The sequence below is a fragment of the Dreissena polymorpha genome, chromosome 6, assembly GCF_020536995.1.
Source record: "Dreissena polymorpha isolate Duluth1 chromosome 6, UMN_Dpol_1.0, whole genome shotgun sequence".
Classification (NCBI taxonomy): domain Eukaryota; kingdom Metazoa; phylum Mollusca; class Bivalvia; order Myida; family Dreissenidae; genus Dreissena; species Dreissena polymorpha.
In genome coordinates, this window is record NC_068360.1 from 24199353 (window position 1) to 24221532 (window position 22180).

At 34.3% G+C, this 22180-nt stretch overlaps 1 protein-coding gene across 1 annotated transcript; it reads left to right on the top strand.

Moving 5' to 3' along the window:
- The first annotated feature begins 2165 nt into the window (after nucleotides 1–2165).
- LOC127836495 (LHFPL tetraspan subfamily member 6 protein-like) lies at nucleotides 2166–21947 on the top strand. Its single transcript, XM_052363144.1, is given in 3 exon segments — nucleotides 2166–2850; nucleotides 16718–16816; nucleotides 19217–21947. Coding segments are annotated over 3 exon segments (630 nt in total). The 5' UTR covers nucleotides 2166–2444; the 3' UTR covers nucleotides 19342–21947.
- The last annotated feature ends 233 nt before the right edge of the window (nucleotides 21948–22180 follow it).

The following is a 22180-nucleotide window of genomic DNA, read 5'->3' on the forward strand; positions in this document are numbered from 1 at the left end:
TTTGCAGGGGTTCAGATCACACCCCAATTTAAAGAATAGGGAATATGATAAACATTATCTTTACATAAAAGGCAGGCCTTTTTTTCCATTTATGATGTTGAGAAAATGGCAGCTGAGTCAATAGGAGCAATAGGAACAAGATTTGCCATTATCTTAGCTTTTATGTCTGAAACCCATTAGCCTTTTTGGCCATGCACACTAATTAAGAGTTGAAATCTCAGTCTTTGTAGTATTTCAGTAGAAAAAGAGGTCAAAGAGAAGTATTTATTCCTGGAATTGCATTGGTTTGGATTGTCTGACAATGAAAATCATATGTGTTGATATAAGATGATCATCGGATGAGAAATAATGTGTGTTCCTTTGGAAAATGAGCATATTAAAGATTCTTGTTTCTAAACTTTACAATGTCAATGGTCATACGTTTTGTCATACTTATGAACATTGAATAAGAAAGTTTTTTGTGTATTTCAAGTTGGTATGTTCTCGAAATGGTCTTGAATTGAAAAGATGAAAAGATAACAATATTAAACAAATAAACTTGTTACTAATACATGGATGAAAATACTGAGTGTTGAAGAAGCAGTCCTTTTGATCTGTTTAACTCTTTCAGTGCTCCAGGAACCGAATTGTGAAGGACTTTGCAAACAGTTTTGGTCCAGATGAGACACCACAGAATGTGGCATCTCATCAGGATCCAAGCTGTTTGGTATTTGATAGTATTCTTTGAAAAAAAAATCTAAGAAAATGCTAATTTTAGAAATTCAGCAGACAACATTTTAGCAGACAACAAATTTCCCAGCATGCAAAGGGTTATTATTAGTAATGTGTTACCTCTTGTTATTATACAGGGTGACTTTTGATCATTGGGATGGACATCATTGGGATGGACATCATGATGTTATTCGTAAAAAAGCAAAATTGTATGATTGTCAGTTTAATTAATTATTGCTTTTTTTCATTGAAGTTTAAATAATTAATGAACAAAAGCAATAAGAAGTGGATTTGTGTACCCATGATGGGTCAAGTTTTGGCTATGAGCATATATATGTAACACCATTGATGTAATTGTCGAATCGAATTTAATCCAATTGTAATTAAAACCTTAAAATAATAAAAGAAAACTGTTACAAATAATTCTGGTCAGTAAATGCTATTTAGAAGAATAACAATTGGTAGTACCTTGTTCACTGTATATTATTGCATATTATATTATAATATGTAATATTTTTAAGGTTTATTGCATATAATATTATAATATGTAATATTTTTAAGGTTATACTCCTGTTATAACACCAGTGAAACAAATGGAAGCAGTTATCATACACTCTTTAACCAATGTATGCCTAGCATCTAGTAAAAAGGCCTTGTCAAACAGCGTAGACCCAGGTGAGATGCCGCATGATGCGGCGTCTCATCAGGGTCTGCGCTGTTTGCTTAAAGGAATTTCTGTAAGAAATATTCAAAATATAGAAATAAATATATTAGACATCCTTAATTTTGGAAATAAATTGATCCAATTTAGAAGGATGGAAGAGTCCACTCTTAGAGGCATAAATGGGTTAAAGGGGCCTTTTCACAGATTTTGGCATATTTTGAAGTTTGTCATTAAATGCTTTATATTGATAAATGTAAACATTGGATCTTAAAAGCTCCAGTAAAAAATCAAGAATAAAATAAAAAAAAGGAAAAAAAGTAGCCGGTACCAGGGCTCGAACCAGTGACCCCCGGAGTCCTGGAGTGAAGTAAAAATGCATTAGCCCTCTCGGCTATTCCGCCGAGTATACACAGTTTAAGTATTTTATACCTTTTATAAGCAATCTTCTTTAGTTTCGTAAATTTAAACGACAACAAAAGAACTCTCCAAATTATTCAATCGTTTCGCGTTGCAAGGCTTTATAATTTTTAGGTTTTCAAATCGTCAAAAGATACATATAATGGCTATATTAGACTATGGTAAATGTACAGTAATACTGTTTCCTCACAAATATCATAACTAAAACGAAAATTTGCGAATCTGAAACAACTTTTTTCAATTTTGTCAATTTACCAAACCGTGAAAAGATCCCTTTAAGTTACAAAAATGGCACACCATCTAAATTGCTCACATTGTTTCTGTTCTAGAATTCATTGAATATAATAGCTTGATTAATTATGTGATATTTTTCAGATTCCCATGAGGCTTACTGGTATATTGAAATATGATACCACATGATGAGGTGGAATTGTGAACAAGAGAATTCTGCCAAGTGTATCAATTCCAAACTAATGTATTACAAATGTGAAACAATCATGGATACATAAATGAAAGTAAAATGAAATGTGAACCACTAATGTGAATGTTCATTAGGTTGAAATTGGAGAGGATGTGGCCAATAAAGTATGTGAGTTGCCATTCATGAAACATTTACAGGCATTACTGTAAAAACTTTGTCATTTCACTAAAAATGGCTGGTATGTCTGGTGTAGGAGTATTCTGGGCAGTTTTGTCCATTGTGAGTGCTTTATTTTCAAGTGTTGGATTTTTCATGCCACATTGGATTAGAGGTCATTTGACCTTGAACTTTCCTGAAAAATCAACGCAGACATTTCCAGTGCATTTTGGCATTTTTCGTCGATGCAATTATCCTGCTATGGGAAGTGATGGTAAACTAACGATGATTATGGAATGTGGATGATATACGACGTTCGCTGATATTCCAAGCGTCTCCTGGCAGATAGCAACCCTGATTATTGGACTTGGTTGCGGTTTGTGTTTTCTTGTGGCCTTGACCTCAGTGTTTGGAATCTGTGTCAAGGGCATTGTCATAGCAACTGTGGCAAGGTCTGCTGGTATTCTACAAATGTGCTCAGGTATGCATTAATTAGTCCCCTAACGGTTTCACAAAAGGGGACTTATGGTTTGCGCTCCGTCTGTCAGTCAGTCAGTCTGTCAGTCAGTAAGTCTGTCAGTCAGTCTGTCTGTCACACTTTTCTGGATCCTGCAATAACTTTAAAAGTTCTTAATATTTTTTCATGAAACTTGGAACATGGATAGATGTCAATATGAACATTATGCACGTTATTTCATTTCATTCCTACGTCAACAATTCTGGTTGCAATGGCAACAAATAGACTAGAAATACTGCTGAAATGGAGGTTTTCTAGATCCTGTGATAACTTTTAAAGTTCTTAATATTTTTTCATGAAACCTGAAACATCAGGATAGATGGCAATATGGACATTATGCACGTCATTTCATTTTGTTCCTACGTCAAAAATTCTGGTTGCTATGGCAACAAATATATAATAACAAGAGGGCCAAGATGGCCCTAGTTCGCTCACCTGAGAGTCGGTTCAATCAATCTTCACCAAATGTCAAACTTGACCTAGATATTATCCAGACAAACATCCTGGTCAAGTTTCATCATTATTTCATCTGCGAGTCATGATCAATGTACATATGAAGTTTCATGATCCTAGGCGTAAGCATTCTTGAGTTATCATCCGGAAACCATTTTTCTAAGTTGAGTCACCGTGACCTTGAAAGCCATTGTGTGAATACGTTTTTTGGCACTATGACCTTGACCTTTGACCTAGTGACCTGATAATCAATAGGGGTCATTTCGAGTCATGATCAATATACCTATGAAGTTTCATGAACCTAGGCATAAGCGTTCTTCATCATCATCCAGAAACCATTTTACTATTTCAGGTTACCGTGACCTTTACCTTTGACCTAGTGACCAGAAAATCATTAGGGGTCATCTGCGAGTCATGATCATTGTACCTTTGAAGTTTCATGATCCTAGGCATAAGCGTTCTTGAGTTATCATCCAGAAACCATTTCTCTATTTCAGGTCGCAGTGACCTTGACCTTTGACCTAGTGACCTCAAAATCAATAGGGGTCATCTTCAAGTCATGATCAATGTACCTATGAAGTTTCATGATCCTAGGCATAAGTGTTCTTGAGCTATCATCTTGAAACCATTTTACTATTTCAGGTCACCATGACCTTGACCTTTGACCTTGTGAACTGAAAATCAATAGGGGTCATCTATGAGTCATGATCAATGTACTTATGAAGTTTCATGGTCCTAGGCCTAAGCGTTCTTGAGTTATCATCCGGAAACCATTTTACTATTTCGGGACATCGTGACCTTGACCTTTGACCTAGTGACCTGAAAATCAATAGGGGTTATCTGCGAGTCATGATCAATGTATCTATGAAGTTTCATGATCCTTGGCATAAGCGTTCTTGAGTTATCACACGGAAACCATTTTACTGCTTTGGGTCACCGTGACCTTGACCTTTGACCTAGTGACCTGAAAATCAATAGGGGTCATCTGCAAGTCATGATCAATGTATTTATGAAGTTACATGATCCTAGGCATAAGATTTCTTGAGTTATCATCCGGAAACCATTTTACTATTTCGGGTCATCCTGACCTTGACCTTTGACCTAGTGACCTGAAAATCAATAAGAGTCATCTGCGAGTCATGATCAATGTACCTATGAAGTTTCATGATCCTTGGCATAAGCGCTCTTGAGTTATCATCCGGAAACCATCTGGCGGACGGATGGACCGACATGAGCAAAACAATATACCCCCTCTTCTTAGAAAGGGGGGGGGGGACATAATGAGAAAACTGTCCCCCTCCCAGCAGCCATGTTATTCAACTGACCAGAACCTTTTTTAACTCAACTCTCGTATCAAGGAAACAAATGTTCTGAGCAAATTTCATGAAAATTGGGCCAAAAATGTGACTTCTACTGTGTTCACATGTTTTCACTATATACATATAGAGAAAAATGCTCCGCCCACTGGCGGCCATGTTTTTTCACCAATCCCGATCGTTTTCAAACTCGTCCGAGATATCAATAAAACCAATTTTTTGACCAACTTTCATGATGATTGGGAAAATATTGTGACTTCTAGAGTGTTTACAAGGTTTCTCTAGAGCCAAATAGGGAAAACTGCCACTATATACATATAGTGAAAAATGCCCTGCCCACTGGCTGCCATGTTTTTTTAACCGATCTCGACCATTTTCGAACTCGTCCGAGACATCAATTGAACCAATGTTTTGACCAACTTTCATGATGATTGGGCAAAAATTGTGACTTCTAGAGTGTTTACAAGGTTTCTCTATAGCCAAATCAGGAAAACTGCCCATCCCACTGGCGGCCATGTTTTACAACGGATCAGAACCACTTTTGAACTCAACTAAGATATCATTGAGACAAAAATTTTGACAAAGTTACATGAAGATTGGGCATAAAATGTAAAATCTACAGTGTTTACAAGGTTTTTCTTTTTTTTTAACCTAGTGATCTAGTTTTCAACCCGGCACAACCCAGTTTCAAACTCGGCTGAGATTTCATTGGGACAAAGCTTCTGAGACCAAGTTTCATGAAGATGGGACAAGAAATGTGGCCGCTAGAGTGTTTACAAGCAAATGTTAACGGACGGACAGACCATCGTGACCTTGACCTTTGACCTAGTGACCTGAAAATCAATAGGGGTCATCTGCGAGTCATGATCAATGTATCTATGAAGTTAGATGATCCTAGGCATAAGAGTTCTTGAGTTATCATCCGGAAACCATTTTACTATTTCGGGTCATCGTGACCTTGACCTTTGACCTAGTGACCTGAAAATCAATAGGGGTCATCTGCTAGTCATGATCAATGTACCTAATGAAGTTTCATGATCCTTGGCATAAGCGCTCTTGAGTTATCATCCGGAAACCATCTGGTGGACGGATGGACCGACATGAGCAAAACAATATACCCCCTCTTCTTCGAAAGGGGGGGGGGGCATAATGAGAAAACTGCCCCCCTCCCAGCAGCCATGTTATTCAACTGACCAGAACCATTTTTTAAGGCAACTCTCGTATCAAGAAAACAAATGTTCTGAGCAAATTTCATGAAAATTGGGCCAAAAATGTGACTTCTACTGTGTTCACATGTTTTCACTATATACATATAGAGAAAAATGCCCCGCCCACTGGCGGCCATGTTTTTTCACTGATCCCGACCATTTTCAAACTCGTCCGAGATATCAATAAAACCAATGTTTTGACCAACTTTCATGATGATTGGGCAAAAATTGTGACTTCTAGAGTGTTTACAAGGTTTCTCTATAGCCAAATGGGGAAAATTAACTGCCACTATATACATATAGAGAAAAATGCTCCGACCACTGGCGGCCATGTTTTTTCACTGATCTCGACCATTTTCGAACTCGTCCGAGACATCAATTGAACCAATGTTTTGACCAACTTTCATGATGATTGGGCAAAAATTGTGACTTCTAGAGTGTTTACAAGGTTACTCTATAGTCAAATAAGGAAAACTGCCCCGCCCACTGGCGGCCATGTTTTTCAAGGGATCGAAACCACTTTTGAACTCAACTAAGATAACACAAAATTTTTGACAAAGTTACATGAAGATTGAGCATGAAATGTGACTTCTACAGTGTTTACAAGGTTTTTCTTTTTTTTAACCTAGTGATCTAGTTTTAAACCCAGCACAACCCAGTTTCAAACTCGGCTGTGATTTCATTGGGACAAAGCTTCTGACCAAGTTTCATGAAGATGGGACAAGAAATGTGGCCTCTAGAGTGTTTACGAGAAAATGTTTACGGACGGACGGACATACGACGGACAAAGACCGGTCACAAAAGCTCACCTGAGCAATCAGGTGAGCTAAAAATCTGAAAATGGTGGAATTTCATTCATTTACTTTATCAATCCATTAAAATTATAATTGCAGTTTTCTCCAAACATAAAAAAGCTGCTCTCTGTGAAGAGGGTGTTTAATGCATGTGCTTAAAGTTTTGTCCCAGATAAGCCTGTGCAGTCTGCACAGGTAATCAGGGAAGACACTTTCTGCCATAACTAGATTATTGCTAAGAAGAGACTTTCTGCCAACAAAATACACCAATGTATACCATAAAAGCGGCAAGCGTTGTCTGTTATTAGACGGGATGAATTGAACGCGGGATGAATGTTTATTTACAATACGTCCGCCATTTACAATGTCAAAGGTCATGACGTAGCTATTTGATTCTACTGGGATAATTTATGTTTTTCTTAATGGTATGTGTAGTATTATGCCTTGTTAGTATAAAAAATGAACTGTGATTCCAGTTTATATAAGGTGGATGTTACTCGTAATTATCGGTGGATTAACAAACTTACAAAACTCGCTGGACTTAATAGTGGATGTACGTAATGAATAGACCTTTGATAAATTTTGTTTTTTCTTTAATTATTTTTGCCGACTTTCTTTAACCGTGCCGTCTGCAAAGTCTGAAAAAAACCTGCAATTATCGGATGGTCAATCAATTATCACGTAATTACTGCTGCTACCCAGTTAGTGCGCATGCACTATTTAGAGGGTGACATGTGTATTGGAAGAGATGAGATAAGATAAACAACACCCGAGGTATTCACTTGATTATAGACCGAGTTTCAAGTACTGAAACATTAATTTCAATCTAAGGAGCACAGCAGGATTTATTACCATGGAACTCGAGATGTAAACTGACTGACGCAAGGGTTAAATTTTTGACGCGTCAAAATGACGCACGGCAAAAAAAAGGGTTGCGTCAAAAACGAGTCATTTTTAATTTGCTCGCGTCAAAATGCAGGATTCTGCATCTATTAAAATCCCTGATATCTAAGTGTTAAAGGGTTAAACAATGGCCTACAGGTGAGCATTCTAAGCCATCTTTAGTCTAGTATGAAAGGGAACTCAGTTGCGTACATTCTTTAATAAGACTATGCACAAAATCATCAGCATATTTAAATAAAAACTTCCAATCATGCACTGACTGAGCCCCTGTTCCTTCTAGACTATTTTTGTGTCATCAAAATTACTAATTGATACAAAAGCTTAATACATGTTCTTATCCCTTCTTTTCTTTAACAGGCCTTTTCTGCCCTATGCCACAGGTCCGGATTTTGGCCCCATTCCCAATGCAAATCCGGTTGTTTTTTTCCCAATTAAAAAAAATATTCCCAATTCCAAAAAAAAAATATTAAAAAAATTTGTTTTTTTTTTAAAACCTTTAAATATATAAGATAACCTGATCCAGTGTAGAAAATAGAAAAAAAACATTGCATGCATAATTAAATTATCTGTCGCCTTGAATTTTTTTTAAAAACAGTAAAATATGGTAAATTGATTATTTAAGACTTTCCTTATTTTCCCCAAAATCGTGCGTTTCATGCGATTTTTTTTCCCCTCAAAAAAGGCCAGGCCCTTTCCCCCAAATCAGATAAAAAAAAACTGCACTTATCACACATGTTCAATTTTTTTTGTAAAATTTTAATAATATGTTATCAAAATAGTCGTTATTAACCAGTTAACGGCTTCTTTGAAATATAAGAAACACTATTTACATGTGATTATTTTTTCCAATTGAGCCAGTTTTGCGATTAATTTTTTCCCCAAAATAGGGTCTTTCACGATGCAAAATTCCCCAAATTCCAGTGTGGCGTTTTCCCAAAATGGAGCAGAAAATTTTAATAATATGTTATCAAAATAGTCGTTATTTACCAATTAACGGCTTCTTTGAAATGTAAGAAACACTATTTACGTGCAATTTTTTTTCCCAATTGAGCCTTTTTTGCGATTAATTTTTCCCCCAAAATAGGGTTTTTCACGACGCAAAATTCCCAAAATTCCAGTGTGGCGTTTTCCAAAAATGGAGTGGAAAATTTTAATAATATGTCATCAAAATAGTCGTTATTTACCAGTTAACAGCTTCTTTGAGATATAAGAAACACTATTTACATGCGATTATTTTTCCCAATTGAGCCAGTTTTGCGATTAATTTTTTCCCCAAAAAAGGGTTTTTTACGACGCAAATTCCCAAAATTCCAGTGTGGCGTTTTCTTAAAATGGAGCGGAAAGGGCTTGTTTAACAAGAAATATCTGAACAAGACAATGTCAGGAGTTTCTTCCACAACCATTGATTTCATTTTCTGACCATTATACTGTGTTGTACTAATAAACAATGCAAATCGCATGACAAACATGCATTTGTAAACCTTGTTGGTAGAACTTGATACTTTTCCATTGCCTGTGACTGAGGAATAACATGTCAACAGATCAATGTTCTTATATCCAATTCGTGCTATGTTGATTCATTGAAAACCTATGTTCATCCCAGTTTTCATCATGCGAGCCTGCTTATTTTGTTAACAATTAAGGGGTGGGGGGAAGGAATAGTATTTCTTAATTAGGCACATGTCATAAATTGTACTCAACCATTCCTGTTGAAAGGTCACCTGAGTTTTTCTAGCAATTCAATTACTCATTTGTATGAATGGACAAAGCTGGGCTTTACATGAACAATGTTTATCCATTGTTTGTGTGGTCTTAGCAAAACACAGTTTAATGTCACTACTTTGGTGGGCTTTTTAAAATTTAAATGAGCGGTGCTCTGTTAAAAGAGGTTAAATGCATGTGCATTATAAAAGTGTCGTCCAGGTTAGCCTGTTCTGTATGCACAGGCTAATCAGGGACAACACGTTCTGCCTAAACTGGATTGCAGCTTAGAGGAAACAATCCACCTATAGTTTGATTGTGATGTACATGTAATTTACAAAACTTACAGTTCTAGCCATTCATTAGTAAATTTACAACACTTGTAAAGTAAAACTTGGGACAACTTTTCCATTATTACAGATAATGTTTTTCTGACCATCTCTTTAAATGAAACTTGTGCACAAAGCAATCAATTAATAAATAATTAAAGTGATAATCTTGAAAATTTGATAATGAATATTAAGCCATCAATATGCCCCTGTAAAATTTTTGGCAATGACAGTTTCAACGATTTTAAGAAAACAAGTATACAAAAATGTTATTCAATGACTAAGGTATTCATGATCAACACACATCCATTTTGAACAGGTGTTACCTAAGGAACAATAATATTGTGATAAGGATGACTGCACTAAAAAAATTTATTCGGTCACCAAGTTTTCCTTCTGTATACTTAAGGTTATAAATCAGAATATAACTGACTTCAGTCTTGTGTAACAATGCTATGGGCCATTAATTCTGAAAAAAATACTGGGTCTAAAAAAAGCAAAGATTTATCAGCTGCTATATGCAAATATTTTGTTATTGTTCCCAAAGTAGTTCAGTAGAAATCGCTCTACCATGTTTATCATTTATATTTTGTTTTTAGCTCACCTGAGCACAACCTGCCCTTATTAACTCTTTCAGTGCTGGAACCGAATTTTGAAGGCCTTTGCAAACAGTTTGGATCCAGATGAGACGCCACATACTGTTTGCTATTCTGATAATAAGTATATTTTAGTAATTCGGCAGACGACATTTTAGCAGACGAAAAATTTCCCAGCATGCAAAGGGTTAAGGAATCAAATCTTAAGACTTGATCTGACAATAAAGAATATTCTTAAAATTGTAAAGTTCTAAAAAGTGTTCCTTGTTGAGTCTTACATGTACTTGACATTTGACACCTCAAATAACATCCTTCATCATACAGAACAGTCAGTGCTCATGGCATAATCACCATTGAATTTAGCCTGCCTCTATTTCAACTTTTCAGTAAGATTTCTTAAGTGAATGTCTTTTCTTGATTCTTATTAGCCTAAGAATGGGTTGGTGAATGTATGATATGCTCATGGTAAGCTTCTGTAATCACCTTTAGTCTGTCGTTTGTAGTCCAATTAAAGTCCATCACCAACATAAAAATTGCCTTATAAATGCTCTTGAGGCAACATTTATTGCCCACACTTCATGGAACTTGGTAAAGACATTTTTCCCAATGATATCTCAGCTGACTTTCATAACTTGGCCATGAGGGTGTCAACCACTAGGTCACTAAGTCAGATTAACAAAAGAATTTGTGAACTAAAAGTAGTGATATTTTTGCTTAATCAACATGAAAATTACATAGATAGTTTGTTGAAACTTGCTCAGAACTTTTGTTCTAGTAATATATGGACTGACTTTGTAAATGGTTCCATTTCATTGAAAAACATGGCGAGGCAGTTTTCCTTATATGGCTATGATATGTAACCATCATGAACACTCCAGAATTCAAAAATTTGCCCATTTTTGTCACGCAACTGGCTGTGACAATTTGTTCTTATGATATTTCAGCCAAATAAAACATGTTTACAGGTTACAAAGCAAGGTTGAATTAGCCACATTTATTTCATAAAACCTTACAAATGCTGCTTAAAACAGTTCAGTTCCTATAGTTTCAAATGAGCAACCTAGACACCAAATTAGTTCTGAAGTAACTAAGGCTCTATCTTAGATACGATACAAGATTTTAACATAAAACTTCATGGGTGTGTAGAGATTAATGAGAAGAATTGCCTTGCACAAGAACCATAACCCAGCACTTTCTTAAATAAGAGTTATTGCCCTCTGTTGTTTTTGTATGATTTAAGTTTTCAAGGCTATATCTCAGATACGAAAAAAGATTTCAACATGAAACTTCATGGATGTATAGATATCAATGAGGAGATTTGCAGAGCATGAAAACAATTACCCTACACTTAATTTTTTTTGTTCTTGATTATTAAACCTTTTAAGGGATTTTGCACCCATCCATGAACACAATATATTTGCTGGGGATATCAATTCAGTAAATGTGCATGTTATTATTCTTGTCAGTATGTCAAAATCAAAAAGGCTGTTAATTGTAAACAAAATGTTTAACAAATAAAGGAGCTAATAATTTTGCATTCTGCTATTCTGTTTGTTGGTCTGTCTGTCTGCAATGGTCTGTCTGTCTGTGTGATGGTGTATCATTTTGTCTGTTTGTCTGTTATTCTGTCTTTTACAATGGTTCATCTCTCAGTCTGTCCCAAAACTTGTTGGATATATACTAATACCTTCCCAATGCAATTATATTTTAATGTGAAAGTATTATAAATAATTGAACACAGCTTAATATTGTATGAGACAGTACTTCAGGAAAAAGACCCCCACTTATAACTCTTTCTAAAGTCAAAACAAATTTGGAATCAATTGTCAGAAATTTTTTGTAAAAAGGAAAGACAGCCTTAGCTTGAACTTTATGGTTAACCCTGTGACATCATATTATATTAGGGTATTATATTTCAAAACATGATGCAGACAGTTTATGAGTAAAATGTTGGCTTAAATGTCAAGTTCACAAGTTATCATTTAAGTGTCATATAATGTGTTTTTTTCTGTGGAATTAATGTGGCCAGGGATTGCAAAAATATAAGCTGTGCTAGTGGAAAACAAGGCCTTATGCATATGTATAAAATGTCGTAGGAGTATCTAGGCGTGTCGCGACTGTCTTTCAGCCTAAACTGAATTTTCGCATAGAAGTTCCTTTAGATGAAAAGTACCATTTAAGCCGAAAGTGGACTGCACAGGCTTATCTGGAATAACACTTTCCACACATGCATTAAGCCCTGTTTTCCCAGAGTGCAGCTTATTTCCTAATAAAAATGCACCACAGCAGACTGCATATTTTGACCTCATTTTTAAAGAAAAATATGTGACAACAGCCATGCACTCATGTACAATAATTTGCAAACAGTTCATGATTTACACATGTCTAATGAAGGATTTGCAAACAGTTCATGATTTACACATGTCTAATGAAGGATTTGCCATTCATTAATTTATAAGATGGTTATCACATGTATCATGTGAAATATTTTAAATGAAATAGTGGTATATACAGATTTGTTAACTTTTACGTATGATCTTTCTATATATGTAATAGATTATGATATCCCAATGGTTAAATGACTTGTACAAATATGTGTATTATCTTATTAACTCAAGAAACTTAATAGTCAATATAAAAATTCCATTAAAATATTTCATACTTACCATGCATGTTAAAAAATAATCATATTTAAATGTTTTTCTGACAGCTGGAATATTTTCAGTTAAATAAATATCATTTATTTTCATATATTTTAATGGCATTCTTATATGCTTTTTTTATATGGACAGGCAGGTATGTGTATAGAAGGTATTCGCAACTCGATTTTAAGCCAAACATGCTGTCGTGCAATGCTCGCGCATGTGCACTTGTCTGAAGCCGAAAACGAAAATAGTGCATCAGACCTCTTTTGTTATGTAAAAAAAATGTTTAAATCATCGTTATAAAACGGGCATCGAGACCAAAATAAATAGACATAGTATAATGACAGGTATGTTTTCAAAATCAGTTACGCATGTTTATTTATGTTAGATTATGCTGATTAAGTCATTAATTCGGGTTGAAAATATTTGCCTTCGGTAGAGGATAGATTTCAAAATGGCGGAAATGTATGTTAAACAAGCCGACATGTACCAATTTATAAGAATCATCACGTTTATATAAGATTATACTGATTGTTAAAATTTATATAAACCGATGGATAATGAATAGTATGTTGTCTTGGAAATATTTGAAAGGCAGATAAGATATTCATTCTGTTGGTTTTCTTGATTGGAATTTGAGGGAAAATGGCGGAATTGTTGGGGTAACAATAAGTTTATGGTATATTTTGGACGAAGCATCAAATGTATTTAAACATCTTTAAAATATAAATGGAAGCTGCAAATTTACAAAACTGATGTTACTGAATGGTTTGCAAAAAAATTGTGAGTTTCTACCGAGCAATTTTAATGCTATTTAAGTTGGAATGAGGGATTTTTTTTATCCAAATGCACATTTTACAATTTAAAACAAAATTATGTTTACATCTATTAAAAATCTGTTTCATGATTTACTACAAGTTTATTCTTTTCAAGTTGCATTTATGGATATTTTGTAAACCTTTTCACAAGATAGAAGATGAAAACGGCGTGAAAACAGTCAATGTCGGAACAATTTAAAGGACGCATGCTTATTATCATGATTAAAGCAATTTCTAAATTTGTTGCAAAGATCTATTGTGATTGTACTTGTTTGTCAAATAAAGCGGCCTGTCAAAGGTCAATATGTGAGAAGTTGTTCATGTGTGTTGGATGTGTGACAAATTTATTTTGAGAATATTTCTGTACTGATTGAATAATGTAGGCTAAAGACTTGTTATTACAGTAGACGCACGTGTATTTTTTTTATACACTTTTATATAATTAATCTTTTAAACAATTTAATTGATATTTGTATTACATGATTCATTTATATAAATAAACGTCTCTTTGTGAATAGTTTTTTAGCAACTGATGGGAAATCACAGATGCAATATCTGACGCGATTGAGAACACAACAAATCGGTATCGCGATTTCCGTATTATTTTTCATCTGTTTTCTTATTAAATTTCTTAATGTAATCAATCAATTTTCAAGCTTTCATACGATGGTAACTTCTTAAATATTGAAATAAAAATGGTAAATATTTGATAATCTTAAATGGAAGATCGCATCTTGCAGCCGATTAAATTGACCGCCGCTGCTAGTACTGTTGGTTTTAACTCGGCGCAATAAATTAAATAGTTCAAATAAACAATTGAAAATAACAGAAAAAAACGCCAATGCATAAGCTTTCTAATGAATGTTATTTGTTAAATTTCTGACTAAAAATGACAGTGCAATAATATATATTTACAGTGAAGGTGACGATATTTTTTACCCGAAACTCAGCCGCAGTTGGAAGACAAACCGTAATTACGTTTTGTTTAACTTGTCATATCTTTTTTAATATGTTATGCATTGACATATAAATTAGATATTTAGAAAGAGCAACATTTCAGCTTTCTAAAATGGGTAACATTTTAAATATTGAATAACAAATGACATGACCATCGGGATTTAAATTACCAAGTTAAACTGTCATCTCGGTTAACAACGTGAAGCTATTATGCGTTATTGATAAAATCAATAATTATCGGCTTATCTGACTGGATTATCAGCCACGACAGCATATTTTCGCCGTTATTGGATTTATGCATGGAGTTGTGGATACCGTTAATACACATACCTGGGACAGGGAATTAAAAATAAATATGATAGCCGAAATTTCAGCTTAGCATATTTTATCAAGGGAAGTAACTATGTATTATGTTTATATTTACAAGTAAGGGGTATTCTCCCATCACTTGTCAGAAATCTTTCTATAGGAATAAGCTGCTTTCTGTCAAACAGATATCCATAATCAAGTGTTTTTAATGTCACCTTTGCACTAGTATGTTTCTAGAATGTAATTATTTTTTATATATGTTCATATAACAGCACATCCCTTAAAAGGCTCAAACGTAATATTTACTTGTTTTAATATTGGATGCTAGTATTTACAGTTTTTTAGGCCTAATTGTTCATGTAGTTTCAAGGTTTTAAGCCTCAACTATCAAACACAAGGCTGCATAATGAAAGGACGTCTACATATTTCTCTCAGGCCTGGGTCCTTGAAAAAGTAGACACACTGCACTTTTTCCAGCTACGCTGACAACTTATTGAGTACCAAGGAATATTGAAGCAAACTTTTCACATATTTTGACATTTATTGAAGTTTGTCATTTAATGCTTTTAATTGATAAATGTAAGCATAGGAACTCAATAGCTTAAGTAAAAATACAAGAATAAAATTGAAGGAAAAAAAAATTCCTCAACTGGACTCGAACCATTTTGGAGTAAAAGTTTAGCACTTAAACCACTCGGCCATCCTTGCTCATATAGTGAGGGGTGTATTTTATACCTGATACACGCAATCATTGTAAGGTCACAAAATATAACTATAACAACAGAACTCTCCGAATGATTCACTTGTTTCGCGTTTGTAACGCTTGATAATTTTCAGGTTTTGAAATTGTCAAACGATGCATATAAAGGAGATTTTAGAGCATGGTGAATATTAAGTATCATACTGCTTCCCCGCAAATATTATAGCTACAACGAAAATTTCGAATCTGAAACAATTTTTATGCACCCTTTCGAAGAAAAGGGGGCATATAGTTATCGGACTGTCCATCTGTCTGTCTTTCCGTCACACTTTGCGTTTAGGTGTCGAAAAATGCTCATAACTTCTATGTCCCTTGAGATATAACCTTCATATTTGGTATGCATGTGTATATGGACAAGGCCTTTCCATACGCACACACTATTTTACCCCTTTGACCTTGACCTTGAACTTAGGGTCTGCGTTTAGGTTTCAAAATCTTTGTTTAGGTTTCGAAAAATGCTCATAACTTCTATGTCCCTTGAGATATAACCTTCATATTTGGTATGCATGTTTTTATGGACAAGGCCTTAGTAACCATACGCACAAAAAATTTGACCCCTGTGACCTTGACCTTGAACTTAGGGTCCGCGTTTAGGTTTGGAAATCTGCGTTTAGGTTTGGAAAAATGCTATAACTATCAAAGCGTTTATAGGGGGGCAAATGTCATCCTATGGTGAGAGCTCTTGTTTATAGGGGGTGTATGTCATCCTATGGTGAGAGCTCTTGTTTATAGGGGGTGTATGTCATCCTATGGTGAGAGCTCTTGTTTATAGGGGGTGTATGTCATCCTATGGTGAGAGCTCTTGTTACATTTTTGTTGAGTTACTAAAACATGAAAAGGCACTTTTAAATAGATTGGCCCACATGTATGACCACATCTAGAATTACAGTGAAAAACTAAACAAAAAACAAAGAATACTTTTAATCAGCTTGACTTTGTTGTGTCCTGACCATAAGAATAACAGTGCAAAATCCAAACAAACAATGCACAGTTTGTATCAGCCTGACTTTGCCACACACAAAAACTGCTGTTGTGTTTGCAGGTTTGTTGATGGCAGCTGGCGTGGGCATTTATCCCAATGGCTGGGACGCACCTGAGGTCCAGCAGGCATGTGGGTTCACATCGAAATCTTACAGTTTAGGTATGTTCTTGAGTTGCTTGAAAAGGAGACAAATTCTGGTATGGTTACTAATATTGTATAAGCATTGTAGAAAGAACTTTTAGATTGCAAAGTTAATAATTTTAGAAGTGTATTTTTGTATGGTGTCTTTCTGTAATTCATTAGTAACAGATTTTTTTGTTTTAAATATTTGATAATTGGTACCAATGCTTTACAAAGTGTTTGATTAGGACAAACTTTGTTTATCAGTTTATTTTGTAAGATGGATCAGCACGTTAGTTTTAAACACAAAAAACATATTCTGTGTGTGTTTTATTATCAAAGTTTGAGGTTCCTCCATGCCTGATGCAATGTTAAGTGCTTGGGTGTATAATTCCACTTATGACATAATCAACTAGACTCACCAAAAAAAAGTTGGGTCAGACTTTGGATGATAGCTGCCTTTTCCAATTATTATCCCCCGCCATAGGCGGAGGGATATTGTTTTGGCGTTGTCCGTCCGTCTGTCCGTCCTTCTTTCCGTCAGTCTGGAGCCATATCTTGGAAGTGCTTTGGCGGATTTCATTGAAACTTGGTATGAGTATATATATGGATAAGAGGATGAGGCACGCCAAATGGCATTGTACACCATCTGTAAATAACGGAGTTATGGCCATTTGTATCTTGAAAAATGCTTTGAGTGTCAAATATAACACTTTTGCGTACAGAAGCATATTGGCAAGGGATATCAATTCAACGAACTTGCTTGTTTATATTTCAAAGATGTTCAATTTTTGTTGTTGGTCTTGTGCTGTGTGAGGAAACCAGAGTAATGGAAATGAAACACATCTCTGATATTCATATACCAAACGTGCTTTTGCATGGTTTTGAAATAAAACCCGATAGCCTGAAGTCAAGAAAAGCATGTATCATTGGCTGTTCTAACCCAACATCATAATGCTAACAGACACAGGTATGTAAGGCATTCTTACACTGTGTAAAGCACTTGGTAAATAGTCACACAATTTATATATGATCTCAGTAAATAAAGTTTACAATTTATTATTTTTTGAAAGTTCAATATGGCACTCACAATGCATGCATGAGAAATTGTGTGTGCGTTTGTAAGGGTCCGAGCTTGTCTCAACTGTAACTTTTGCATTTAAACTTTCCAAATGTACCATCACAAGACATTATGTTGCATGTAACACCCATCTCCCATCCTCAATTGTCAAAGTCACACTAAGAATCAAATGTTAAGTTTTGCCATTACCTTAACATGACTCTAACAGTTGAATTAATCATGAAATTGTAACCACAAATGTTCATTATTATCAGAGAAGGTATTGGGTGTAAACCTCAAAGTTCAAGGTCACATTAATAGGTCCAAGGTCAAATTTTGCAATAAAACAGCTTGTCTGGACTGTTAATTTTCATTAATCATGCAATTTTAAAATACATTTACAACCAATGTCCGTCATGAGAAAACATGAAAAAGCAATGTGCAATGTGTTAACTCAGTCTCCATGCCTCTAAGGTGAAGGTCAAACTTAAGCTTATGTAAAATTATACCAAACAGGAGCTTTTGGGGGGCAGTAACATTGTCATTCATTATGTAATTTTAACTTAACACAATATCAAAAGTCCACCATGACAAAACAATATGCCATGTGTAAAATCAGGCTCCAAAAATTTAAGGTTATAGTTTTGGTAATAAAACAATCTTGTCAAGAATGTGCCCGCATCATTCATAATGCAATATGATAACAATAGAAAAGGCCTAGTTGCCCTTATTTCAAGGGTAAAGTTTATACTTAAGTAGAAAGTTAAAACCATGGTTCAGCTTATAAAAATTTTAGAACCATATTATTGATAATGGCTTGATAGGTTGCTGACAGGCACGCAGTTATCACTTCACCCAAACTGGGAAGTTTGCTACCTGTACTTGTAATTCAATTAAAATGAAAAAAAAATATTAGTGCTCCATTTATTTCTGCTTTACATTTTTTATTCCCATAAGCATTGAAACATTTTGCAGTTTGTTTACCTTATTCCAGAGGGTCACAATTTGTTGTATACCTAATGTTACATAACTATGTTACATTTATTTGTACACGGATGCATAAGCACATTTACTGAATGTGCATACACTAAAATATAATTCGCAGAAGAATAAAATATTCTCATTTGCAGTTTTGTCTTTACTTGTTCTCGAAAATGGAAGGCCAGGCGCTTTTCCAAAATCATCATAAAAGCTTTATAATTTGATAAAAAAGTATAATTATTAATTAATGATTTGACATACTGATCTAGGACTCTGGTTGCCTCCATCTTGAAAGTAGTGCCTTTTTATTGTTAACACCAATAAGCGCACAGGGTATTTGAGAAGCATCACCAGGGGACACAATAGACTAAATTTGATTGTTTGTGTTTATCTTGCAGGAGACTGTTCGTTGTCCTGGTGCTTCTACGTTACGTCAGCTGGGATACTGGTGACACTGATGTGTGCCGCATTAGCATTTCATGCGCCGAAACAGAAACAGTTCATGGCTGGATACTCACTGTGAGACAACCTGATGAGAGTCAGCAGCAGTTACCTCCCCTAGATGGTACAACGAGAGAGAAATGGTTACACATTTTGTTCTTTTGTCGAGGTTTTAATACTATTGGAATGCGCCCAGAAAGCAGAGATGATTTGTACCAAGGAGCTTTAATAAAATTATTATTTCCCAATATAATATTTCTTGTTTATATAAATATCAGTCTTGGTCATGATTTTCAACTACTACAGTTGCTTGAAGATCTGACAGGCCATTTTAAGTATAAGTGAATCACAGAGCATTCAGGAAGATCATGTCATCAGTACAGTTCCATGGTTTGAATAATACAAACATTAAGCAACTACATGTAACAATGCACTAATCTTTAATGTAATTTTGTTTGTAAATACAGTTCAATTGCTTTTTGTCATACTTTACACAAAGTCACTCTATGACCTTTTAGTATAAAACCATTAGTTTACCATTATTTATAGCATAATGACTTACTGATTGCTAATCATAGATATGATACACATACAATTAAATGAAGGTTGTTTTTTTTATATATATTTCTCTGGTAATTTTATGTTTATTTTTCTAAATAACATGTTTATAAATGATGTTGCTGTATCTTATTGATAACTCGTTGATGGTTTCTTTTATGCAAACACACTTTTTCTTTAAATATTGTTTAAAATTTAAAAAAATATATTTAATCATTTGGCATGGTGGAGATCTTTCAAAATGTCAGTTAACATATCTCTTGACATGGCTACTTAAAATGAGTGAATTTATATACATACTTATATATCATATGTTAGGTATGTTTTATTGTGTGCCTGTAGTAAATATGCTGCAGTGAGTTGGTCTGAATCTGTATGGATTTTTGTGTTGATCTGAATTATTGTTGTGATCTGGATTGATGACTATCATGTCTTTTGTGGGAATTCAGATTTCTTTTTTGGGTGAACTTGTATTATTTGTAATCAGAACTCTGTAGCTTTAAAAAGAAAAGTTTTTCATTGGAAGGTTTATCATTGTTTATTGCAACTACTCTTATAGAAATGGTTTCAAAGAATTGACTTCATTGATGCTAAACAAGCAATATTGAGCCATGTATTGCATTTGAAGCATCCTTGGTTGTCATAGTAGCAGCAATTATTGCTTAGTGCAAATAGAAATGTTCACATTTACTTGCATGATTTGTTTAATCTGGTGTAACATATTGGATGTTGAGGCTGTAAAGTTGTGTATCGAGATGCAAACATTTGTTATATTACTCTGAACTATTTATTTTTATTTATATTAAAGAAATTTGTGTGAACATCCAAAAAAAATGGGGTTCCCTGCTTAATGGTTGTTTATGGTATAATCAATGTAAATACATGTACATATTACATAATGTTAATGTAATATAATGCACAGCGCACATGTATTGTATATTTAAATTGTATGTTTTGGGGGGATTCATCTGATTGCATAAAGTCAAGTCGAGATTTAATTAAGAAAACATTATTATTTTTTTGTAAAATCAAGCCTAACTTTAAAAGTAAAATATATCGTTTGAAGAACACGCTAAGAAAATGTATTGGTATTGTTTAATTGGCTGTGTTGCTTTTATATTTTGAGCATGCCGAAACAAATTTCTGTTAATATTAATTTCCTATGTATACTATGCTTTAGCTTGTCAACGGACTTCATATTTAAATTTTTATCAATCACCAAAAACATATTAAATTTTAAACAATGGCACTGATAAACAATATCACATAAATGATTTAGAATATTCTAAATTGCCTAAGGTATTGCTAAATTGCATTATTTTTCTTACACTTTTCTGTATATGTTTTTTTACAAAAAGCAGATGTTTCATTGTATAATGCATATTGCATAGTACAAACGGTTAATATTTTGTATCCTGCCCGTTATTTTGATGCTTTTGTATATCCTTGTTTGACGTTTTTGTATGTCCTTGTATTTTGTTTTTATATGCCTTTGTTTGATGTTTTATATATGCTTGTTTGATGTTTTTATATGTGCTTGTTTGATGTTTTATATGTCATTGTTGGGTGTTTTCGTATGTCTTTGATTTTTAGGTCTTTGATCTGCCTATATGTTTTTATATATTATTTACTATGTATTTATTCTTTATAAGAAGTTGTTAGCTCACCTGATCACAAAGTGTTAATGGTGAGCTATCATGGTCATCCTATGCCCGGGGTCTGTTGTGTGTGGTGTGTTACGACGCAATCTTGGTTATACATGGTCGTAATTTATATCTTAACACTATCTAGGCTGAGTAAGATTTTGTGTAACGAGTGTCTTTAAATGGGTCACTTGGTCAAATCTTATAAAAACCCTGTTATCACTCTAGAGGCCACATTTTTGACTCAGTCTTTATTAAACTATTATTTATCTAAAAATAATTAAATAGACTAATTAAATATTTCATATTCAAATCTGGCTCACATGGGATTACAAACAGTAACAGGCTAGGTCTTTGAAAATTAGTGTTCCTTCACTCGCGTTGAGCGCTTTATTGCCATAATGATAAGTAAAACAACTTACTTTTACCTTTGCATGTGCAATATATTTGTAACTGCTGTATGAACCGACATTCAGTAATAAATGCTTAAAACAAAATGTTGAGTTGTGAATGCTTTCAGCCCTGATTTTTAAGCTGGCTCGCAAAAAGTGTGATAAAGCAGTAACAATGATTGATTGTATGCGTAACATATGACATTCATAATGCATTATTATTAGCGCATTCAAGCATAATATGCTCATGATTAGCTTTGTGATCACTTATAGTCCTTCGTTCCCTGTACGTCAATATATTTTTGAAGACTCTTTAGGCGACATTAAT